The sequence below is a fragment of the Temnothorax nylanderi genome, unplaced genomic scaffold (assembly GCF_030848795.1).
Source record: "Temnothorax nylanderi isolate EJ_2023f unplaced genomic scaffold, tnyl_v1.0 TNYL_tig0254_pilon, whole genome shotgun sequence".
In the NCBI taxonomy this organism is placed as follows: Eukaryota; Metazoa; Arthropoda; class Insecta; order Hymenoptera; family Formicidae; genus Temnothorax; species Temnothorax nylanderi.
Genome location: NW_027249316.1, coordinates 115270 through 133852, shown reverse-complemented (window position 1 = coordinate 133852; position 18583 = coordinate 115270). Strand labels below are relative to the sequence as shown.

The 18583-nt window shown below is 39.6% G+C and overlaps 1 protein-coding gene across 1 annotated transcript in view; it reads right to left on the bottom strand.

Annotated features, from left to right (window-relative positions):
- LOC139779989 (uncharacterized) overlaps positions 1 to 18583 on the bottom strand; it is a 235646-nt gene that overhangs the window by 112509 nt on the left and 104554 nt on the right. The window contains exon 6 of the mRNA XM_071718527.1: positions 6200 to 6401. Coding sequence (XP_071574628.1) covers positions 6200 to 6401 — 202 coding nt within the window. The remainder of the gene's footprint in view (positions 1 to 6199; positions 6402 to 18583) is intronic.

Genomic DNA, 18583 nt, shown 5'->3' with positions numbered 1-18583 from the left:
CCCCTTCGGCTAGCGAGACCGAAGGAAAACGGGTCGCAAGTTTAATAAACGCTTTTTGTTGTAATGGAAGTTTTAATCGATCCCCTTAGGGTTACAATTCTCATCCATCACTTTTCCTCTCACTTAACCCTTTAGACCAACGGCTTAACGTCTCTTCCCGAAAGACGGAGCCCAGTTTGCTCTGCACAAGAGTCTTTCTTGCACGGAGGGCGCAGCTTTCGGAAAATAAATTCCATGTTTACGTGGTCAAGTGGACTCGAACCTGGTTTCTCAGATTACGAGTCTGGCGCTCTACCACTAGACCACACTGCCGCCTAGATGCTTTTTGTTGTAAAAGAAGCTTTTTATTTTATCACCCAAACGATCTTTTTGAAGACCTTTTTATATCTGGTTAACTGTTCATTTCTGATCCCGAGACTTACACGGTGTTTTTGTTTATTTTGTATTTAAAACTTTTCTACTTGTTTATTTACACCATTTTTTCTTTTGCGCACACTGTGGTTGCGCACACTTTGATTACACATATAAACTATTACAATATTTATCATAATAAAAGTTGTAATTTTTTTGCATTTCTTTCACAATTAAATAACATTTTAAGTATATAATTAGCGTAAATTCTATGATTTTTCGTCATAATATACGGTTATTCTTCACTATTTAACAGTCCGATTTTTCGCAAAAAACGTAACTATATTTTATTGAAAACCTCATATTTTAAAGTGTGCGATTTCTTTACATGTAGCTTGAACCTTCCTCTTTAAAACAAATCAAGGTAGAAGTCGATAGGACTATTTGTTTAAAAGTGATGATTTTTTCCGTAAGTGGGACTTATATGTCTCTGATGTACGAAAAAGTTAAGTATCTTATATTAAGATACTTTAAATATCACATGTGGTGTAAATATCAGTTCGCAATATTTTAGATAACTAAAATCTTTCTACAATTATATTTTAAAATATATTGACACTTATTTTTGTGATGATAGTTCCTTAAGAGGAAATTCTCTTTATTTTTAAAAATTATCTTTCTTTAGGCGCGATTTCCGGCCAAAAAGTGAGTCCTACGAAAAAAATTAAAGAAACCTTTTTTGTGCAGAATTCCTAGACAAACAACTTTCATTCGAAACATTTTTTCGTATCTCTATCCGTTTTCCAGAAATTCAGCAAAAACTTCTTTTGGGGGTAGTTTTACCCCTTTAAAAAATTAAGTAACAGAGGTGGATTTTTAGTACGGTGGTCAGAGAATTATTCGGACTAATTCTATTCAAAATACCACTATTATCAAAGAAGTTTTAACATCCTTTTTGTGTCTATTGTACTTGGATAATATTGGGAATTTGGCCACTTTGACTCCCCGTATCTCCAAAACTAGGCCTATGCTCAACTTTAATTTTTTTTTAGATTAATGTCCCATCATGTGTGTGTAGCATCGTTTGGCATACAATTCGATTCGAATTTCGAGGGCCACCAAAATAGGCTAAAAATGTCCAATTTTGGGGTCACTCTTTCTTCTAATTCAGCTTCTGTAAGATCTTCTTCATATGACTGTAATAATTCTTCAATATCATTCATTTCCAATTCTTCAAAACCCTCCTTTCCAATGCTGTTGGCAATTTCTGTAATGTCTTGCGTGGTCTGTGTAGTATCAATCGAAAGATGTTCATGCCCCGACTCCACACAAGCTGGCCACAGTTTCTTCCAGCACGAATTTAAAGTTTTCAGCTTCAATGCGTCCAATGATTCCTTGATGAAAACTATGCAATGACTAATGTCATATTTCTTCCAACACTGAATGATATCCAGCTTAGAGTCCTTCTCTATAGTGTCTAAATGAATTTAAATGTATGTTTGACATAATAAAGCTTAAAAGCCTGAATGATTCCTTGATCCATTGGCTGAAGAAGAGCTGTAGTATTTGGTGGCAAAATAGCAATTTTAATATTTGGGTGTGTTGTTTGCAATTCTAATGGATGGCCTGGAGCATTGTCCAAAATTAAAATTGCTTTAAAATCAAGATTCATTATCTTTAAGTATCTTTCAACTTCAGGCACAAAACAATTAAAAAACCAGTCGGAAAATAAACTAGCAGTAATCCATGCTTTTTTATTCGAGCGTCAAAAAACTGGTAAACTTTTTTTTTCTTTATTTTTTAATGCGCGAGGATTCAATGATCTGTAAATCATCATTGGCTTAATTAAACAATCGGCTGAAGCATTAGCGCATAATAGAAGGGTAATTCTATCCTTAGCTGTTTTGAAGCCAGGTGCAGACTTTTCTGTCTTTGAAATAAAAGTTTTTTGTGACATACGTTTCCAAAATAACGCACCTTTATCGGCGTTAAAGACCTGCTCCGGTTTATATCCATTGTCATTTATAATTTTCAAAAACTCTTTTGGGTACCACTCGGCTGCGACTTTATTTGCAGATGCAGTTTCTACAACAATTTTCACGTAATGTAACGATTGCCGCTTTTTAAAGATGGACCAGCCTTCAGATGCTTGGAATTCGGAAAACGATAACCTGTCATTGTTGGAAACTTGCTTAAAGTGTTAATACAATCGCTTTGCTTTCTCCCGTATGGTTGCACCATTCAACGGCACTCTTTTTTGGTTCCTGTCCTCCAAAAGCTTAACGCTACATTTTCTCAATAGCAGGATCTCTCACCGTTTTAGTGATTTCAGAAGCAGAAGCCGTGGAATTTCTAATTTTTTCTTCTGATTTCCTAATTGATCGTATAGTCGACTCATTTACATTGTAAGCACGCGCGACAGAAGCAAAAGATTCTCCAGCACGCAATCTATTTAGCAATTCTACTTTTATTTTAAGTGGCATCACTTTTTTCAGTCTCTTAATTAGTTTGTCTTTATTTCTTGCCGGCATAATTCTTTTCGAGATGAGACGTTCACTAGTTATCAAACTGGATAAAAAGTTAAAAGTATTAAATATTTGTCGAATTCTTAAGAGTATTATTGCGCTCACCGCGTCAATTTTTCTTACTCACACTCGCGCGCTTGCACTCCCGAAGCTCGCGGAAATAAAAAAAACACCGTGTAAAAGAGAAACAGTCTCAACGTTTATTAAAGTCTCGAAACAAGAAGATGAGCGCGGACACACGTCCGAACGGTCCAGCGGCTCGAGAACAAATCTGACGGTCGTTATTTAATCAATCCGGCTCGTTGCTAAGGACGCTTCGCGACTCTCGTGTAGCGGGCGTCACGCTCGAGCTCAGCGCGGATGCAACAGTATTAACTTGCTTAATAATAACAATGGAATAAATAACTAAATTCGCCAGTACGTAGATAAAAATAAATTCAAAATTAAGCGACCCAACTGGCCAGTTCCTATTTAATTTGACTCACGTCGTTTCGACCACAATTTGGTCCTTATCAAGTGAGATATTATACATAATTAAGTACGCAGCAATACATCATGCGTCGCCAGATGTTGTGTCCAAGCTACATCGTGCGAACGCCACGCTAGAAACGAATATGTCAATATGAATATGTCGAATATAAAAGCGGGAGACATATCGGAGGTAAATCGTAAAAACTTACATGTTAGGTGGCAGTATGGCAATATGATTCCATCGTTTTTCTATGGCTTTGATGACCAAGTCTTTAGGGATGTTAGTAAAAAGTGCGGTCACATCTAACGAAACCAATATATCGTCATCCTCAATTCTCACACCGCCTATCATTTCAACGAAAGACCAACTCGGGACGCTACATCAATTATTTCTCGAACCACCCTTTCAAATATAAAGTTAACATTATACGGAATCTAGTGGATAGGGCTATTTTACTTTCTAATACTCGGTTTCACTTTAATAATATCTCAACAATTAGAAAAATACTCTTAAATAACTGTTTTCCGATTGATGTCGTCAATAAGTACATTAATGTCCGACAGGGTGAGCTAATAAAAAAAGTGAATAATCCGGTTGATGCGAGTGCAGACACGCAAGTGCGTCGAGATCCTGTCAACTCTGTAACGATACCGTATGTCGAAGGCCTCAGCGCTAATATCGAACGTACAATGAGGGGTGTCAAATTTAAGACACTTCTAACGGTTCCGAAGAAACTAGATTGTGTAATTAAGAAAGGGAAGGACAGATTACAGCCTTCCAAACAGACTGAACTTGTATACGAGATCGATTGTGTAAACTGCAATTCTTGTTACATCGGACAAACGAAGAGACATTTAGAGACACGCATAAAAGAACATCGGAACGATATCAAAAGGCATGTCGATAATAATTCGGTTGTAACTAAACATCGTCTCACTCAAAACCACGATTTCGATTGGCTCAATCCGAAAATTCTGTATAAGAAAATACATTTCAAAAAAAGAGAGATTTCCGAAATGTTTTTCATCAAGAAATGCAAATGCACTGTCAACCTCCAGAAAGATACGGAGAATTTGCCCGCGATATACGATCGAGTTATCGAGGCTGTATAACATGTAACGGAGTTCGGTCTGTTTTTGTAGTATTTTAGAACACGTTAATTTAGTTTATGATTTGGTTTGTCATACGGCACTTTCGGAACACATCTTATTGTAATTTGTCATTGTGTATAATTCGTATCATTGTGACTTTGAATATGACACGGGACGGATCTAGTGGAGAAAATGGGCAGTCTAAGTTTCTTCACATTTTACATTTGCGACTCTCAGAATTTTATTATTTTATTCTTTTGACGCACCTAACATGTAAGTTTTTACGATTTACCTCCGATATGTCTCCCGCTTTTATATTCGACATATTCATATTGACATATTCGTTTCTAGCGTGGCGTTCGCACGATGTAGCTTGGACACAACATCTGGCGACGCATGATGTATTGCTGCGTACTTAATTATGTATAATATCTCACTTGATAAGGACCAAATTGTGGTCGAAACGTCGTGAGTCAAATTAAATAGGAACTGGCCAGTTAGGTCGCTTAATTTTGAATTTATTTTTTGCTTAATAATGTAGATGTAGAATACCAATTTACTCACCCAATGCAACCAAGAAGCCAGAGCACGAGAAAATAGACAAAAATAAATTATGCGTCAATGTACAAAATAAAAGCTTAACGTTACAATAAATAACTGAATCCGACAGACGTAAAAGATTAAATAAGGTTAAAAGAAAGACAGTAAAAATAAATATGCGCTAAGTTAATAAAAGACATAAATTAGGTAAATAAATAATTGTTTACAAATAAATTGCTTAAAGTAAAGACATGATGTGGAAACTCTTAGTATAGGACTTTAAATTCAAATTGTTTTTCTGAAGTTAATTGTATATAAGCATGATAAATTTTTTTCGATGATTATTTACATCCGCGAATATTGAAATATCTATCCGCGGATAAAAAAATGTGGTCACAAATATGTTGACCGCGAATAGCGAATCCGCGAATAAAGAGTGTCGACTGTATTGTAAATATTGTGATGTTTGTATATTTCGAGAGAAAATTAAAAAATTACTTAAAAACTTATGTAAAAAAAGGAATTCACGTGGTTCTCTCTCATAAAAAATTATCTTGCAAAGATAATTATAAATAATATTTAATAATTACAATATCAACATCACAGAAGTTGTATTAAGAAAATAGAAGTATAATATAATTTATTAAAAATACGTTTTTGTCATGTTGGATTTAATGGCAATTATTTATAAATAATTAGGGCCTTTTTTAATTTGGAAGTTTTTCAATTTTTTTGTGAAAGAGTATATTTTGTTGTCAAGTAGAATAATCGTACAGGGAAGATAAGAAAACTATATTTTTTAATTAATTTTAGAAACTTTTTTCAATTAGCGTTTTCTTTTGGTAAAAAGCTATAATTTAGGTAAATATATCAATTAAACACGTATTTAACTCCACACTTTGATCTTGATTTACATATTTGGTTTGGGCTGAGTTAGATCTTTTCAGAATGGGGTCTCCCTTGGAACCCCTCCTCCGCCCAAGCATTTACTTCAATATTCAAATAAAGTTCAAAGTATGAAGTTAAACTCATATTTCAATTAATGCTTGTTTGTGCTGAAAAAATAGGTAGATCACATATTCTTCGACTTCCCCCGATTGATTATCGTTATTGGAGTCACAACAAGGCTTTTTGCCAAGAAGATTTTGCCGCAAAAAATGTCAAAATTGAGAAAAAAGGCTCCATTTCTAAATAATTACCGATTTAACAATAAGATTTACCAAAGAATCTCTTGTAGTCTTGGTTTTTTGTGTCAAATAGTAGATCTGGTTGTGCACTATAGTTAAAAAAGCTGAAAGACATTATAAGTAGTTCGTCTGATTTTTTATTTAATGGCACTTTTTCCTCTCCTTGGGGATATATCTTATTTAGTTGTGATATACAAAGATCACTTCCACACTCTGTCGAATTTGGTGGATTAAACTGAAATGTTTAAGAAATTAAAATAAATATTTTATCGTAAATACACATAATATATGTAATATTATAACTTTATTAAAACTTTTAATGTTATATATAAATCTCATCTTACAATATATTTTACGAAATTAATAGAAAAATTATATCATAATAGGACAATCTATATTCGTGAGTCAAATGTATACGTAATGTTAATGTCCGAGTGAGTCCCGATTGCGCACATTACCAATCGGACACAGTCTCGATCGGACACAACCCTAATTGGACACAGTCCCTATCAGATACAGTCCTTATCGGACACAATCCCGATCAGACATAATCCCGATCGGACACAGGCCTGTTCGGACACAATCCCATTCGGCCACAGGGACTTTATCATGAAAACCTATTTGGAATCTAACGCTTCACGTGGTAAGTTGAACCCATTGGAATCGTACTAGCTTGGACCTTGTTTCGCCCTGCTGCACATGAGCGTGTGGGTGGAACTCGCTTCACGTAGTAAGTGGAAACCTATTCAGGACTGTGTCCGAATGCAATTAAATGTGTCCGATAGGGACTATGTCCAATCGAGACTGTGTCTAATCGAGAATGTGTCCAATCGGGAAATATTGTCGTGTCAGATTGGTAATGTGCGCAATCCTTTAATGTTTATATTGGTAATTATTTAGTTTAGGTTTACCTCCGATTTCGATGAAATTAGGCTCAATCGACGCGTTCTTGCGTGAAACAAAAGAATCTGGCAGAAAAAAGCGTCGTTCTGCCCCGCGACGCGAGATATTAAGCGTTAAAGTTGACGACTATTTAGGTTATAAAACCTGTCATACTGACGAGATGTAGCGACCATGAACATGCCCCACGGCCACATGCGCATGCTCCGTGGCCGCACGCGCATGCAAAAGTGCGCGAATTTGAAACGTATGTATACTTATAATGCATATCACTTAGCTTTCAATGATGAATATATCTTAAGTATAGTATATCAAAGCACTTGCGTGGGCGGGGGGCTTCGCCCCCCTGCAACCCCTATGCATGTGCTTTATAATTTTGCTTTACAACTTAACATGTACTTTAAGTTGTAAAGCGAGGTCCACGCTGCCTACCGGTGGAGGTGGGTGTAAGCGCGCGCGCGCGCTTGTGTGTGTGTGTGTGTGTGTGTGTGTGTGTGTGCGCGCGCGCACGCACACGCACACACACACACACGCCTTCGGGCCCCCTTCTCCCGCACCCATCTCCGCCGGTAGGCAGCGTGGACCTCGCTTTACAACTTAAAGTACATGCTAAGTTTTAAAGCAAAATTATAAAGCACATGCATGGAGCGATGCAGGGGGGGCGAAGCACCTGCACCGCGAAGCGATCCCATGCATGTACTTTGATATATTTAAGATATATTCATCACTGAAAGCTAAGTGATATACATTATAAGTATACATACGTTTCAAATTCGCGCACTTTTGCATGCGCGTGCGGACACGGAGCATGCGCATATGGCAACAGAGCTGACAGAGCATGTGCATGTGGCCGCGGGGTATGTTCAGTGTTGCTACATCTCGTCGGTATGACAGGAATCATAACCTGATTCCTGTCAACTTTAACGTTTAATATTTCGCGTCGCAGGGCAGAGCGACGTTTTTTTCTGCCAAATTCGGTCGTTTTGAGCAAAAACGCATCGATTGAGCTTAATTTCATCGAAATCGAAGGTCAGGCCCCTAAACTAAATAATTACCAAAACGATTTACGCTCATAAACCTTAGAGAGTTGAAAACAAATGAATAGCGGATTCGGGAGGTTGCCAAAGGTGACAAATGATTACAGACTAAAATTAGTTTAATTTAGTGTCAACCGGTTAAGCCAGTGGCATACGGTGCATGTTTTCCTGCTGGATTGCTTGCAATCTAGTCAATTAATATTATAATTGCACCACTCAGCACTCAAGATTTCTAGTAATTTACTAGATTGCAAGCAATCCAGCAGGAAAACATGCTCCGTGTGCCGCTGGCTTTAGTCGAGTTCGATGTACGTGGCTGGAGCGAAAGTGTGCTGTGAAAATGTGGTGCTGCGCCGCATGCATGATTTTCATTATTTTTCGACATAAAGTACATCCATGAAAAATTTTGAAAAAATATATGTTAAAGCAGACATTTTAAGATTTTTTTTGGAAAAAAATTGGAGGTGTAACTCTAAAACATAACCTAAAAAAATTTTTTTGAAAAATTTAAATATTTTTTTTACTCGTATTTTTTGTCAGATTTTTTTTAATTTTTTCTTACAATAGTCTCATTAATGTTCATAACATATATTTTTTTCATCAAAATCAGTTGAGTTATTTTCGAGAAAAACCACTTTTTTTATTTTACTTTCCCCCTCCATAACTCATACAAAAATGCAATTTTAAGGTTGATATTTGCAGGATTTTTTAGTCACATAGATGCCAATCTATGGTGCCAATCTAGACTTGATACGTGCGGGGGCAACTTTTACATGCTTATCCCTCTAGGCCCTTTCTTAAATAATATAATAATCTAAGGATACACACGTTTTATGAAGACAATCATCTTAACGCATCTGATAACTGCCAAGGCAGGTAGAAAATTCGAAAGCGAAGGACCAGCTAGAACTAGGAAAGGGAGCGGGGAGAAGGTCGGTCGAGTCGTCTTCCTAACAATACAGGACCTAACGGTTACAAAATCAGACTTGTTCTGTATGCGAAAGCAGTCAGACGTATAACTCTTGTGAGATTGTGAGTTTATCGTGACTAACACTTAGGAGATTATATAGGAGAGCCGAAACTTATGTTTCTATTTTTTTTCATTTTTTTTGTAAGATAAAATCACAGTGGATATTGACAATAAGACTTCCGTTCATTCTGCAGGTACGATTATTTACCATTGTGAAATAAATAACTAAAGTGAGATAAAAACTTTACAATCAATAGTTTTGTGAATATGACAGTTTACCTTTCAGGTATAGAATTTTACTCGGCAATTATTCGAATATAGCAACAAAATCAGAAATTATTGGTGAGCAACCATCCACAAGCAGAGGACATGAAGAAGTCATGGAAAAAGACAATTATGCTTTCATGCACTCCTACGAACAACAGGATATTAGAGATGATTTGCATGTTTGTCTTTAAATTCTGTAAAAATTACATATTATCAAAGGACCAGCGAGTGAATCAATATCACATAAAGCTCGAAGCTTTAGAAGAAAGATTTGCGACAGTAATAATAGAAATATTAAAAGAATGGGAATTCATGAAGAAGAGGAATTATTTCTATCTCAAGAGGATATTCCAGGAGAAGACGTAACTGAACAGTCACAAACTTTTAGTTCTTCTTCACCAGAAAAAACATCGGTTATTAATTTAAGCACGAGCACTTCGCAAACTACAGATGATAGTGGAGAAGAATTTGAACCGGTATGTAAGAAAAAAAAAGCGATTATATATCACTCGATACCAAAATTAAAATCTTAAATATGGTGAGAGAACATCCGAATTGGAGCTTAAAAACGACCCAAAATCGCGGAGATAGTGCACTTAAAAATAAAAGTAATTTGAAAAAGTGGCAAGAACAAATCGAAAAAGGTTGCGAGACAAAGGAAAAATTTGATATGATTAATAAATAGACTTTTGATCGTTTCGTTAAAGCTCGGCAGTAGATACAACCTGCATCAACAAGAATTATACAACAGTGGGCTTCTCAAGCTGCTTTACAACATCAAGGACCAGAATTTTCTTTTACAGCATCACATACTTGGGTAACGAAATTTAAAGCATTCCATTTTATTCGCCAAAGAAAAGTTACGCGTTATTTAAAATCAAAACATTCACTGGATTTGCCAGACTAGAGTCAAGCTCAACAGGGTCTTCTTTTCCTGCTAATTTTTCCAAGTCCGTTTCCTTGGCAGTGGTTTCGCTAGATAGTAGATAGGGACAGTGGGAATTTTGTTAATCCATTCATACGCGTCACTAATTAGATGACAAGGCATTTAGCTAAAAAAAATTTACCTTCTACCTTATAACGATGCGCTCCGAAACGCATCGTTCCCGGCGAACATCAGCTGGATGCCGCCCGGCCGAACATCCGCCGGGCGAAGAAAGGCACGGTGTGCCACTTTTAAATAATCCATTCCGCGTTCGATAAGTCCTCGAAAGGACTTACCGCAATAACCGACTCGGAGCGCCGAGCGATGCCGAAATCGGCCGAGCGCCGCCGAACGCAAGAGCGACGTCGGAGATCCGAAATATCCGACCGTACCGCCGATTGATTCCGGCGCTCGCAATCGCCGTCGCCGATACCCCCGCGGACATCTGACGGCGCCGAGAGGTATATATACGCGGGTCTTTTTTACGAAGATTAGATTTCGCCGTGAGCTAGCAACCGATCCGACCGATTCTCCGCTGCTCTCGGATCCCGAAATCCTGCAAAAAACCGAATCAACCAGGAGGTAGAGAGACGCTTTCTGGCTCCGTTAAGTGACGTATCTTGACGGTCGATTCAATCCTGACCGCTTTCCTGTTATCGCCGCGCCGCAATCTAGGGAGTCGCTCACTAGACTCGCTGAGGGTCTCAGCCGCCCGATAGACATCTCCAGCACGCTATACCGTCGCAAACTAGCGTAGAGAGCCGCTCTCTACTAGGTGCTTTCTAGTTAACGACACAAGTCGACACAAGCGTCACTCTGTCTTTGTTGCTCACTAGATGTTGAAAAGAGACAGAGTGTCGACTTGAGTCGCTAAATGAAAAGCACACACTCTCGCCAAGGGTCTCGGCTGCCCGGTACACCCTCCTGCCTGACGAATCACTGCGCTCCAGTATAGAGAATCGCTCTCTATACTAACAAGGGGAAGCTCAGGTGACTCACCCTGGGATTTCGATGCCAATTTTTTTGGTTATTCTGGAGGTGAAAAAAAGAGATACGTGTCCCGGCGTTTGATTGAATAGGCCTTAGTTTCGGAGTAATAAATTTGTGAAAATTGAAAATTATTTATTTTTATTTATTTTGATGATACTGATATAGTAGGGGAGACCGGGGCCTAACCGTCAGTTTTTTTTCGGTGCCGATTTTTAACAAGAAAATAAATAATTGAAGTTAAATGTGGTATACCACCGTAAAGAGTGAACCTTTAGCTACAAAATTTATTAAGGAAATTTTTATCTACGTCGCTTTGTTTAACCGGTATAGAGCAAAAACGACAACGGTGCAAAAATTGAAATCTCAAAAATGCCGGGGTTTAACCGTCACCCCCCCAGGGTTTATCCGTCACACTGCATTTTCAACACATATACATACATCTAATCCTGAAAAATGATAGGATACATTTTAATAATTGTTTTTTAAGAGAAAAATATAAAAATTTATTAAAAAATAATTGTTTTACTTATTCCATAAAACAATTTAGGCACGTGAATACAGAGGTTAACCAAATCGTAAACTCCCCAACGGCACGTCATATTGTCAACGCGGGCAACCACGGGGAACACGCGTGACGGCGTTCCGGTGCCATAGGATCAGCGCGGACCCTCGAGCAACCTAACCAAGCCGCGTTTCTCGCGGGGGAGCGATAAATAGCGACAGGGGGGTTAGAAAAGCTCGCGGTGGAGCGCGACCATTTTACCGACTCGACGGCGTCCTCGCGCCGATTCCTCGACGCGCCGACGACGACGACGACGACGACGACGACGACGGCCACGACCACCACGACGACGACGATGACGACGACGACGACGACGACGACGACGACGACGACGATGACCACCACCGACACCACCACCACTACAACGCCGGCGACAATGACGCCGAGACGATGCGGCGAACGCTGGACGATGCGGTCGCACGCGCGACTGTCACTGACACAACGACCAACAACGACAATCTACCGCGCGCGCGGCATGTCAACTCTCGCGCGGAAATCGCGGGATCTCAGAGCCGTGCCGTGCCTCGCCGTACCTCGCCGACGTGCCGTGAGCGCGAGCGATCTCAAAAACAACGGTCCGCCATCTTTTCGGTCGGCCAAAACACCCGTTTTGTGACGATACGTGCGTACTATTTCCCTCCTATACAAACTGACGCACGTGCAAGGGAAGACAGAATCACGCTCGAGGGAAACCTAACCTGAAATCGCCGTGAGCCGAAGTCGTGCGCCCGGCGCGCCACAGTGACGAGACTGACGGATAAATCCCGGGTGCTTACTGACGGATAGGCCCCAAGCACAAGTTTCAGGTTTGATCGCCCACGAAATATTAGACATCAACGATAATGAAAAAACTACACTGGATTCGTGTTCAGCATGCATTACTCTTTATAATCACGTACTTTGAGATTTGGAGAGCAAATATTATTGCAGATATTACAAAATTTCCACGCGCAGAAAATTTCACTTTCACCTTCCGAAAACACGTTTGCCCTCGTAAAAATCATAACACGGCAGATAACCTGCCGAAACTCCGTTAGTCACATGGGTACCATAAGCAGCGTTTACAATGTTAATAGCGAGTTCGCACAATATACAGGTTCCGAGATATTTGACTTGACGCTTCAACCCCGGCGACGGTTAGGCCCCGGTCTCCCCTATGCAAATTTTCGAAGTAGAAATTTTATTATCACATTATAAACATTAATGTAAATTTAATTTTAAGGGACTTTTAATTCAAGTAGTAATATTTGAAATAATAAATAAGTATTAATAATATAAGTTATTTGTAATGGGTAACATATAAAGGTAACGTATTCGAATTTTCAATCGTTTAAATTTAAAATTTCATTGGAAATAATATTAACAGTATTTTAAATTTCTAGTTTTTAAAATAATTAGTAGTAGGGGAAGAAAAATAAACAAACATCAGAATGTGAATGTAAATTTTTTTATTACAAAATTCAATTATTTTGATGAGGAACAATTACTTGGATGATAAACATCATAAAAACATTTAAAACATATAAATTTTTTACAGTTTGCACAACGAATAAATGAAGGAGTACCACATACACATTTATTTTTCCGTATGTCCGGGGGGAAACATATTTCGTTGACGTTTCTAAACACATTTCTTTGATGAATTAATTTCGATGCAAACCAAGCGTACTCGATCATATCTGTAAAAGCTCCCGCTGATAATTGCGAATGAATTAAAGAATGAATCTTTATTGCGTCTTCTCGCGAAGACAGCTGTCGGTTTTGTTGTAAAACTTCAACAGAATTTTGGATTCTTCGGATGAAGTTTTTCACTTGACGAAAAAAGTAGGGGAGACCGGGGCCTAACCGTCGCCGGGGTTGAACCGTCAAATCAAATATCTCGGAATCTGTATATTGTGCGAACTCGCTATTAACATTGTAAACGCTGCTTATGGTACCCATGTGACCAACGGAGTTTCGGCAGGTTACCTGCCGTGTTATGATTTTTACGAGAGCAAACGTGTTTTCGGAAGGTGAAAGTTACATTTTCTGCGCGTGGAAATTTTGTAATATCTGCAATAATATTTGCTCTCCAAATCTCGAGGTACGTGATTATAAAAAGTAATGCATGTTGAACACGAATCCAGTGTAGTTTTTTCATTATCGTTGATGTCTAATATTTCGTGGGCGATCAAACCTGAAACTTGTGTTTGGGGTTAATCCGTCAGTAAGCAGTCCGGGTGCATTTCCAAGGCATTTCCGGGCATTTCCAGGCTCACTGCATATGGAATATGGATGAGACGGGAATTACAACCGTTCAGACACCGAATAGAGTCATCGGACGTCGAGGAGTGAAACAAGTCGGGCGAGTAACTTCTGCGGAAAGAGGAACCCTCGTAACTATTTTTTAATAACGTTTCGCATAAAAATCTTAAATAAATTTTTATATTTTTCTTTTAAAAAACAATTATTAAGATGTATCCTATTATTTTTCAGGATTAGATGTACGTATATGTATTGAAAATGCAGTGTGACGGTTAAACCCCGGCATTTTTTAGATTTCAATTTTTCCACCGTTGTCGTTTTTGCTCTATACCGGTTAAACAAAGCGACGTAGATAAAAATTTCCTATATAAATTTTGTAGCTAAAGGTTCACTCTTTACAGTGGTATACCACATTTAACTAAAATTATTTATTTTCTTGTTAAAAATCGGCACCGAAAAAAAATGACGGTTACGCCCCGGTCTCCCCTACACATCGCATGGTTGGCAGTACGGCGTGCAATGAGATGGAATAATTTCCACTGTTGAACTACAATTTCCGTCGTCGTCGGTAAAAACACTATTAAAGTGTGCTGGATCAGTTTGCCTTCCCCACGAGTCCAAGATGAGCAGGAATTCGTTGTCGTTGCAATATGGTTTGATAATGTTTCCGACGAATTGGCTAAAGTGATCTTTTGTTAATTTACCTGATTTCGAGGCGGTGATGTGTACATTGCCATAGCATTCCGATAACTTGTCAATTGCAGCCGAGACACGAGGACCAAACACCCCTTTCGGCTCTTGCATGCACAGGAACACTTTTGGTAGCAGTTTTCCCGAGGCAGTTATCGCATACTGTGCCGTATAACTGTGGGTGATTTTGTTGAAGTCTCCGAGAAAAACTTCAGTGCTTTTTTCGCCTTTGGTAGATAAAATTCTTCGCATATCGCATCGATACTCACAGCCGGTTTGGTCGGTGTTTTTACTATATTTTTACTTTTAATATATTTGGGATATCCAAAGCATTTTTCGATTTAATATATCGCGTAACTTTCCTTTGCCGAATTTTATAGGTCTGTTTGAATCTAACTGCCCATGAGTAAGATGCTTGAAAATTTAGGCTTTCAAATTGTACCGCTGCTTGGGAAGCACATTGTTGTAGCATCCGCGTTGTCACTGGTTTCTTCTGTTTCCTAGCTTCGCGAAAACGATCAATGGTCCATTTGTTAATAGCCTCGTACTTTTCTTTAACGCCACCACCTTGCTCGATTTCTGCACGCCATCGTTTCAAATCACTTTTACGTCGAAGAGCGCTTCCTCCACGTTTATGAATTGTTTGTATACTCCATTTGGGGTGTTCTCTTACCATATTCAGAATTTTTATCTTCGTTTCCAATGGTATGTAACCAGCAATCATACGCTTTTTGCATTGCGGCTTGTACTCTATCTCGGATTCTAATTGTGAAGGAATGGACGTACTGGACCAATACGTGCTGGAATCCGCTTTCTCCGGTGATGAATTAATCCGCGGGCCTTCTTCTTCTTCAAGTTCTATCGACATTTCTTCCTCTGGCAAAAAAGGTTATGGTCGCCGTAGAAGTTAAAATCTTTGAGAACCTCGATAATGGCTTCGGCCATTTTTCCCCCCAGAAGTTTTGCTTTCATACTTGTCACAACTTCACTTGGAGATCCTTCGGCGATTTTTAAGGACTCTAACATTTCACAACAAACTTTTAAACCGTCTGTAATGTCTTGTTTAATATAAGACGCCATAAACGGAAGGTCCTCTTGTCCAATATCAGGGTCGATTGTCGCTCCACTTGTTGATGGTTGAAAAATGATATTTTTATTTTCTGCCATTGTTACAACTTTTCACGTTTTCGATTAACAATAAGAAATATCTGCACATGTAGCTGCGGCTGCTTACAAGGGCAGACTAGTGTCCCTGAATAGAGTCCTATATAGTATAGAACTCTATCCCTGAATACAGAGTCTGGTCAAGTCATGTATCTCTTTTGATTGGGTCACGTCAGCACGAACACACAATGGCGCTATTAATAAAAACGTTGAGAAATCGCGCGGTTATTTAAAGAACTAAAAACATGAAATATTGTAAAATATTTTTTATTGCTGTATTATAAGTAATGTATCACAATTCATGTATTGTAAATAAAAGTTATTCTTGCTTATAACAATATATAACGTCTAGCAATATTATTTAATAAGGGAATGCATTGCCATAGTTTTGCTATTATATGTTTTTGATAAATTATATGTTATAAATTATATGTTTTTGCATATTATATCTCAGTATCATCAAAATAAATAAAAATAAATAAATTTCAATTTTTACAAATTTATTACTCCAAAACTAAGGCCTATTCAATCAAACGCCGGGACACGTATCTCTTTTTTTCACCTCCAGAATAACCAAAAAAATTGGCATCGAAATCCCAGGGTGAGTCACCTGAGCTTCCCCTTGTAAACTAAAGGTCAGTCGCACGATACCGTCTCCGTCGTTCGACAAACTGCCGCGCCCGAATCCGCGCTCTCGCGCCGACCGTCGACGTATCACCGCATTCTGCGAGTCCGCGAGCCCGCCAATCCGCGCTTGCGTATCCGCGTGCACACGCCGCATTGTACGTAGCGCTTCATCTCGAACTCCGCGTATTATCTTTACTGTACATATTTCCATTTCAACGTCCGCGTGTTCGAGTAGAGTTCCTACAACTAAGGGAAGGGCATATTATGCCTGAAATAGCAGGCAGCACTGAGGGGTTTGGAAAGGGGGAATACCTATCCCACCTCTACGCGATAGTCCACCGATGTTGTCGTGCTGAACATCCTGAAGCTCATCACGTCCCGACCAGTACCCTAGTCGCTACAGGTCACTCGAGCTGATAAACCCGAATTTTCTAAGTTTCTTTGCAGAGGCTGAACCCCATTCTCCCCTCCACGACAGAGTTGTTGAGGTTGTCTCCACCCTTTGAACGCTGTGCTTGCTCTTGATCGCCTCCACCACTGCCGGCTCTTTGTAGTAAGCGAACTTTCTACTATGGGCAACATTCAGGTCAGTCTGTTCGCTGACTACTTGGGCATCAACCATCACCGCTGTTTGCCCCAGTATTGCCAGGTCCGGTTTTCTTAACCCATTGGAGGTGTTGTAGTGGAATTCCTTGAGGACTTGGTAACCACTTCTGGGCATTCGTCTGGCTAAGTAGGCGACCACTGCATCATGCCGCTTTATCCTTGCTGCGTGTGTTCTGTGGCTGTACTGGAGCACATGATTGAGTGTTTCCTGTGCTATGCACCCAGCACGACACTTGCGATCTTTAGCTCTCCCTCTGATAATGCGGGTGTTTGGCGTTCCGCCTTGTAAAATAATTGTAAATAGGTCATACTTAGTTAAGTCATAGTTAGTTACCCTGTATCGCTTAGTATTCTCGCGCGAAACGTCGGCGGATCGCGAGCAGTTCAATCATGCGACTCACCTGTCGGTGCTGCCATCGCCCATCCGCCGACGACATCCCCTCCCCCCGAAAAAGGGAGCAACTACTCGCCCGCGGCACATTTCAGGACCGCGGGCACTCATCGTTAAGTCGACCTACGGATCACATCGTCTCGGAGCCGGGACGACCGGCACGAAATCGCCCCGCCGCCTCGCTATACCAGGAGAGTGCATTTCCCCGGCTGCCTATCTTTCCTGCCTGCTCTATTGCTTGCTATCCACTGCTTGCTTGCTTGCACGTGTTTGCCTGCCGCACGCCGAACGAGACGAGACTCACGGAGCGGTCACGAGTTCAGAGGACAGGACGAGGCCCGGAGGATTCCCGGGGACGACGGCCGACACGGTGAGTCGCTTCGCTTTATCTTTTCGTTGCATGCGCTTTGCCATCGCGAAAACGAATTGTGAGGGAACTGATAGTCCCTCTGGTCCTTCGAGTAACTTTCGCACCTTTCGCATCCGGGGCCTGACACCCCCCCCCCCCCCGAGCAGCGGGACTTACAAGGGAACGGTCGGAAGTGCCCCTCACCGATTTGTATGGGCTTTGGATATGTTGTAGAGCATCAAAAAATATTAGAACCCTATTTTTTTTAGAGGCGTATCTCGACGTTTAGGGGTTAAAACAACCCCTCGAAAATAACGGATTTTATAATTTTTAGCGAATATCTTCGAAAATATAAGGCGTATGAAAAAGAGTTTTATACAAAAGATTTATGGTTTTTTGTGCTCTTTACAATGGCGTAATCACATTTTTCAAATATGTCAAATTTTTTAATTTAACCCCACACCCACCTATTATTTTTGCAAAATATAACAATTTTTTTAACGCAAAAATTTAAGAGCATCGAATGCCAAATACATCCATGTATATTTTTATTATGATACCATTATTCGATTTTTGGAAAGACGAGATGTTATGTGGTATAGGCGTCGCGATGTAGGTAGGTGTTGCGTTATTTCTGTTCAATTGCGCTGTACGCTTAATAATTTCCATTTGTGCATATTTTCTCATACTACAAT